At 42.1% G+C, this 7,645-nt stretch overlaps 1 protein-coding gene across 1 annotated transcript in view; it reads left to right on the top strand.

Moving 5' to 3' along the window:
* The first annotated feature begins 2,129 nt into the window (after nt 1-2,129).
* LOC126481123 (discoidin domain-containing receptor tyrosine kinase B-like) overlaps nt 2,130-7,645 on the top strand; it is a 255,085-nt gene continuing 249,569 nt past the window's right edge. Inside the window, exon 1 of the mRNA XM_050104660.1 lies at nt 2,130-2,269. Within this exon, the coding sequence (XP_049960617.1) occupies nt 2,161-2,269 (109 nt within the window). The 5' untranslated portion in view covers nt 2,130-2,160. The remainder of the gene's footprint in view (nt 2,270-7,645) is intronic.

Below are 7,645 nucleotides of genomic sequence, written 5' to 3'. Positions count from 1 at the left end.
GAAGAGACCATGAGGATAAAATCAGAGAGATTAGAGCCGTACAGAAGCATACCGACAATCTTTCTTTCCACGAACAATACGAGGCTGGAATAGAAGGGAGAACCGATAGAGGCACTCAAAGTACCCTCCGCCACACACGGTTAGGTGGCTTGCAGAGTATGGATGTAGATGTAAATAAACAGATTATTAAATCGATCGTACACTTAAAATTAATCTTTGACCAACCTGAAATCATTCTGCATTTAGACCCTCTACACGTCACCGAAAAAAATTTGAAACATTTCCAAAGAAACAGAATAAATGAATGTTACGACGATTGTCGGCGACGAATAGTCTAGAAGCGAGACGGATACGTCAGATAGCCGTGTCACCTTTATACTTACCGGCAATAGACTATTAACCAAGATTACGGAACTGAACATCATCCTTTACCCTCGACATTCAATAAGGTGTGAAATCTTCATGTGTAGCAATTTGAACGTCTGTTATTCGGATCAAAGATACCTACTTTATAGGGTGTCCCGGGAGAAATTCGAGGCAAAAACCTATAACATGAGCTCTAAAATGCATACGTTAAAAGCTATGAGCATTTCTTCAGTGAAAGAAATATAGTATGTTTACAGTAGCGAAAATGAGCGAGTTCTAGTTGCTTCTAAGGTTTTCTTTTTAGAGCCCATGTTTAGTGTTTTGCTTCGAATGATCGTTCCTATCATATGACCAAACACTGACTATTCCACCTTGGACACCTTGTATTAACTTTCTTACTATACAGTGTAATTCAGCTACCGTTACCGATCGGTGTAACGCAACCTGGAATGCCTTCAAAACCGCAAATGAGATTTTAGTATTTTATTGCTCAATACGCCGATACTATTAGTCCAACAAAAGAAATGAGCAGGACATTTTGTAGGTAATTTAATGCAGTTTAATTTTGTACTGGCATGTCTTTTCGCTGGAGGCCACGGTTTTTGAGTTATATACAGCCTGTAGCGAAAATTTATCCTGGTACAGGATTTAAGTACATCAAATTTCCTACTAAAAAGGTCCTGTTGATTTCTTCTGTAGGACTAATAGTTTGGGCGTAGTGAGCTGGAGAATTTGTAAATTTTGCACATGGTATTTGAAGGCGTTGCGGGTTGCAGGAAATCGAGCCGTCGGGGCAGCTGCATTATCCTGTGTCTCTCAACCTAATTCACCCAAATGGTAACATTACCATACGATTTTCTCATTTCATTATCTGTTTTGGCGCCCTAGTAAGTCATCATTAGATGATCCGTTTGAAAATAAAGGAAAATGGGGTAGAAATAAAAGGCGATTACATAAATTACAAAATGAAACTAGTTTTATACTGTACTTCACACAAGTAGTTGGCAGCGGTCATGATGTTTAGGCTCGTCACTGTTGTTCCTTTGGACGTACAGCTGGTATGTGACATTTCCTCTCGTTATGGTTTTCAGTACCTGTATAACTGGTGATGGTCGAAGTAGAGAGGATATAAAATGTAGACTGGCAACGGCAAGGAAAGCGTTTCTGAGGAAGAGAAATTTGTTAACAACGAGTATAGATTTAAGTGTCTGGAAGTCGTTTCGGAAAGTATTTGTATGGAGTGTAGCCATGTGTGGAAGTGAAACATGGGCGATAAATAGTTTGGACTAGAAGAGAATAGAAGCTTTCGAAATGTGGTGTTACAGAAGAACGCTGAAGATTAAATGGGTAGATCACATAACTAATGAGGAGGTATTGAATAGAATTGGAGAGAAGAGGAGTTTGTGGCACAACTTGACAAGGAGAAGGGGCTGGTTGGTAGGACATGTTCTGAGGCATCAAGGGATCACAAATTTAGCATTGGAAGGCAGCGTGGAGGGTAAAAATCGTAGTGGGAGACCAAGAGATGAATAAACTAAGCAGATTCAGAAGAACGCAGGTTGCAGTAAGTACTGGGAGGTGAAGAAGCTTGCACAGGATAGGGTAGCATGGAGAGCTGCATCAAAACAGTCTCAGGACTGGAGACCACAACAACAACAATGTGAGTTGGAGTGCGCTGGTGGACGCTGTGTAGCTAGCCAGCTGTTGAGAGTGTTGTTTGGCTCGGCGTGTTGCAGATGAGGCAGTGTCGGCGGCCGAGTGGAGGCGGCGGCCCCGGCTAGCGGCGGCGGCACCATGCGGCCGCAAGCTCCGCCCCCGCCGCCCCCAGCGTCAGCCAGAGGCCTAGCCATGCTCCTGCTGCTGCTGCTCGCCTCTCCGCCACCCGCCCGCGCCGTCGACGTCTGTGAGTATCCAACAATCACACTGTGCTACTGCCGTATTGCTGTGTGCCGAGCACAAATACCAATAAACCCTGTAAAGTTGAAAGCTTGGATAATGTTGATTATTGCAGTTTTGTCATATGATGATTTGATGGAGACCGTGGCTGTTGTTTGAAGACAAATGTTGATGGTGTTACGACAGCAACCAGCCACAAATTTACTTTCAGTTCCTTTATTCAAAGGGTACCGTTACCGGTTTCGATTCGTTGTGATTCATCCTCAGACGGCTTACACGCTTTCTTTATGACATGTAGTGTGTTTTTTAAAGATTAATTATCCTAAAACATAAATAATACATAATTATATACACACTACACACAGATGGTTGCGTTACAGATTTTCGTTGCATGTGACTTACGTGAAACGTCGGTTTGGAGTGTTTGTTTCCATAATATTCGTGCAATAGGTGTAAATGCATTTCCACTGCATTCTTATTGTTGCACACGTAAATTGTTCTCACTGAGCACTTTAGATTTGTCACTGAGAAGATTTATACCACGCACCACATGTTTTGATACATACAAAGACCGTACAAACATATGAGTATCACAGATGCTATGATACATCGTAACATTTGACGATGATGTCCTATGTTTGGAAAGGACCATATATTCATTTACGCAACTGTAATGCCTTTTACACCAGTACAGAGACATTGCATTTTTGAGGTGATACTGTATAGGTAAAATGGTATATTATTTAATTACATTTAGGATCATGAGAATTATAGTAACATATAAATTTGCTACTTGATCTGCAGACAGGTGTACTAATATTATTTGCTTAGGAGGCTGGAAAGTAATTTTTGAAAATTTTTCAGGAAAGGGGTGTTAGCTAACTCTGTTTCTTCGTTAAGGATATAGTCTGGGGTGCTGTTTGTGTGTGTGTGTGTGTGTGTATTTATTATTCTTCTAATATATTCACAGTGATTCCTTTTTCTGCTAGATGCAAAATTTTTAAGTTGTCCTCAATGTTTGCCACTGAATGGTTTTCTTCAACAATATGGGCTGCAAATGCTGATTTGTTCAAGTTACCAAGTCTTAAAGTATCAATATGTTCTTTTTATCTAATTTCAAAACTTCTGCCTCTCTGTCCAATGTAGAATTTTTGGCATGTATCACATTTGAGTTTGTATATTCCTGATTTACGGTAGGGACTTTTGGAGGTATTTACATCATGGATTACTTTTTGTTGCAATTTATTATTACTGGAAAAGCTGATTGTGATATTTTTCTTCTTTTTAAATAAGTTTGCTATTTGGTATGAAAATGGGCCTATGTATGGGAGAGTAGCATATTTAGGTTTGGTTTCAGTGTCACACTGATTTGGCTTGAAGTGACTGCTGTGAAGTGGGTCTGTGGTTTTTTGTCTGCATTTTGTTGTGGAGTATTTCTATTATTGTGGGTTTATATCCATTATTATGAGCAACTGTTTTAATTATGTCCTCTAATTTCTTTGTGATATGACATGTGCACATATTACATTTAATAAAGCATTAACCAGGTAAACCAACGTTTAACATTACTAGATTTAGACGAAGTTTTGGTACTGTTAATTGCGAAACACTCACTCAGATTCTGAACATGCACCGAGCAACATCGTTAACGTGTCAGTTATTCGAAATTCCCAGTACGACGCAGAAGTTTGAAATTGGGCTCAAAGGTGCCAACAAATTTCCCCTGTAATGGTGCAAAAACGTGGTGCCCTGCAGCTTCAGCGTCGAACTAGCAATACTTCAAATGGTTCTAAGCACTATACGACTTAACTTTTGAGGTCATGAGTCCCATAGACTTAGAACGACTTAAACCTAAATAACCCAAGGACATCACACACATCCATGTCCGAGGCAGTATTCGAACCTGCGACCGTAGCGGTCGCTCGGCTCCTCACTGTAGCGCCTAGAAGCGCACGGCCACTCCGGCCGGCCAATACTTCAAACAGCAAGGTCTCGACACTTGAGAAAAACAGGCTGGAGTTCATAAGCTCGTTTGAGGTGTAAGGCTGGTTAATGATCTCACATTTGCGCCAAATTTCACCGCACCGCAATTCTGTGAACATCATCGTGGACGTGTCACGTGACGGGAAGATCGTCAGAGCTCATCGTCTTACCTACATTTCACCCAGTCTCTTGACGCCTCTGCGCTGGCTATCAGAACCGCGGCGCCCAGTGTTGAAATCATGCAGTTTTGTTATGAGAGGCCGAGGAAAACACGTCAGACAAACCGCCGCTCGGAATCGACACGGAAAGGTGTCGAGGACGTGGCGTGATGGGTTTCCCGCCTTTCCCTTGACGCGTCGATTCTCACGCATATCGCGGTCGAAGATGACAGTTCGCGTTGCGATGACTAAAACCACCACTTTCTTGACAGCCTTTAACGCTGCTGGCACCCCCTGGCACACCCTTCACTAAGAACATCGTGGCCTGAAACGTAACTGAACATGATCGCACCCCTGTGGAGTGTAGCACAGATGCAATTATTGCTCTGGTGTACTGGGTGGAACCACTGGAGACATTTAAAAACCGTTTGACGAAATCTTGTACTTTTTCAGCACTTTCGCGCCCTTTGTGCCGTTATCGAGAGGGGGAGTGGGCGACATTGACACATGTGTGAGTAAAACGGTAAAGGGGCACTCTAAGGCCTCCCACTTCAGTAACATTCTCGGTGGCACCCTCATATCGCTGTTGGCAACCTTAAAAATGTCCCTGTACACAGCCAGTCATTCACTGGTTGCTAGTCCTGAACGCACTCACAAAGGTCGTAAGATATTTGTTTCGCTAAGCAACAAAGTGTAACCACATCAAAATGTCAAGAAATGCGACCTCAACCTAGGCGCCGATGTCTACAGCGCTATGACTCTCATGGACGTACAGGGCTCGGTGAGTTTCTCACGATCTCTCTTTGCAGAATTCATGTTGATTTTTTGTAGAGAAGATTTGCTTGCTCAAAAAATGTCATAATACGTGAGAATAAGACATGTCCCGAAATTCTGTAATAGACTGATTAGAGCGATATTGGCCTATTATTATGTGTATTTATCCTACGACCATACTAGGAACCGGGAATGACTCGAACTTTATTCCAGTTGCTAGGTTCCCTTCAGTGCTCCAGCGACCTATGATAAACTACTGCTAGAAAAGGAGCAACTTTATTTGCATTATCTGTGTAGAACCTTATCGATATCTCATATTATACTGTTTTCTTTTCACTATTGGCAGTCTTAGTCAAATATCTATTCAGGTATCTCAATGTCTGCCATTTCGGCAGTCATGCCATGATTGAAAGGAGGAATCCCATTGCGATTATCCGCGGTGAAATCATTAGTAGTGATGCGAAAAATCAAGTCTTTATGTTAAACAGACGATCAAATTGAGGAAGTTCTCGTTTTGAAATTTCTTAATGGGTCTGTCTTTTGTAACTTCTAATATGCTACAAAAAATTGTTGAAACCTCTTCCCCAAGTAAGTCTGTAATGTGCTTCTATGTTTAAGATGTGTGGTTTTATTGCGTGGAACACTGCTTCCTCAGTCGCTAAATTTATACTGTTTATAAAAGTTTGATTCATTTTATTCCTCGTCTTTTTCTACCCTGTATGTACACAATCAGGGTAGGAGAAAAGTTTTGAGAAAGATACACGCGATCATTCACAAAACCGATAGCCGGGCAGTCGTACACTGGGAACAGTTGAGAGAACTAAGCCCCTTAAGGTACCTGAAAAGAAGGAAAATGGGCTCTTGAAGACTTCGAGCAATCGGTTTAACTGACGATGATCGTCGAAAATCATCACCTGCCTCAAAAGATACAGACCTGAAACTGGATTCTGTCCCACTGTTATCCATTCACTTTCGGGACCGTTCCAAGGGTGCTAAAACATCACAAAAACCTTCTATAACTCTTACTTCCAGCCTCGTCGTCAATCTTGTAGTGTCTTGGAATCCTGCTTATTCGGTTCACTAGACAAACAATCAAATAACTCGTATTAATGAGTTTTATTACAATAAGAAAATTACAATTGGCAATTGCACAGATGTGTCGCAAGCAAAGGGCGACATATGAAATAGTGTTTGCAGTGACTGCTCATCTCTAACTGACAAATGTCTTTCTTGAACTGCTAACGAAGTTGCTATCGTTGACGCTGCTATCCAAGTCGCTTTTCTTGAAGCTGCTATCTAAGTGGGCCATCACCAGTCGGTCGCGGCGCTTAAGTCATCTTCACATAGGGGGCGCTGCTGTCACGTTGTCGTCGTGGAGGGACGTCCGGTCAGCGTACAATTGACAAACTTCTTCTCACAGCCGTCTCTCCCATGTCATTCCCGACTAGCGTGTCGACGCTTGAGTTTATGCTATAACAATAACAGTGAGAGGTTTTGTACTGGAAACTTATTCCACGGTCTTAAGATGAACTTAGATTCGAAACTGGATGTGGTACATACACGATTTATTTAATGAAGATGTAGTGAACGCATGGTTTTACTGATTGCTAAATGCCACTGTGGCCGCCGAATTCGATTTGGTTTAAAGCAGAGGAATGCAGGAGTAGCACCTACGAACTACGAAAAATATCCCTGAAATGAAGAAACAAACGGCCACCGTCGATTTCAGGAAACTTCAGTATCCGCGGGGAATGATCTGGCAACAGCATTAAAATCTATGAAGATAGTAACTGTTCTCGAAAGAACAGATACCATTGATTACTGTTTTTCTGCCTCGTAATGACTGGATGTTGTGTGACGTCCTTAGGTTAGTTAGGTTTAAGTAGTTCTAAGTTCTATGGGACTGATGACCATAGATGTTAAGTCCCATAGTGCTCACTCAGACCCATTTGAACCATTTGAGCCATTGATGACTGTGCAGCTTCTCTAGAATAAATGATAATTAATTGAAAACCTCAGCTGCCGACAGGCGGTGTTGATATACCTCGATGGGGACAGTTGTAAATGTGTGCCCCGACCGGGACTCGAACACGGGATCTCCTGCTTACATGGCCGACGCTGTATCCATCTCAGCCACCGAGGACACAGTCGAGTCGGAGCACACATTTTCAACTCCCCCCATCGAGGTTTATCGACAACACCTGTCGGCAGCTGAAGGTTTCAATTAATTATCAACATTAGAATCATTCAGCAGTATGTCGGCAACTCGCAGCTGAAACTCCATAATCGCTTATAATGCTATAAAAGAATCGCAGAACTTGAGGCTATCATAGCGTTTTTGGTACACAAAAATCGAGAATATCTCGCAGGAATGGAAACCTGATTTTTGGATCGTAAGTGGAGTCTGATTTAATTACTGATTTTGGCCACTGTGATACAGTTTCATTCCTACAGCCCCAATGATGCCT

The sequence above is a fragment of the Schistocerca serialis genome, chromosome 5 (assembly GCF_023864345.2).
Source record: "Schistocerca serialis cubense isolate TAMUIC-IGC-003099 chromosome 5, iqSchSeri2.2, whole genome shotgun sequence".
Classification (NCBI taxonomy): domain Eukaryota; kingdom Metazoa; phylum Arthropoda; class Insecta; order Orthoptera; family Acrididae; genus Schistocerca; species Schistocerca serialis.
The sequence above is the reverse complement of the archived record's forward strand: the minus strand, read 5'-3'. Positions and strand labels throughout refer to the sequence as shown.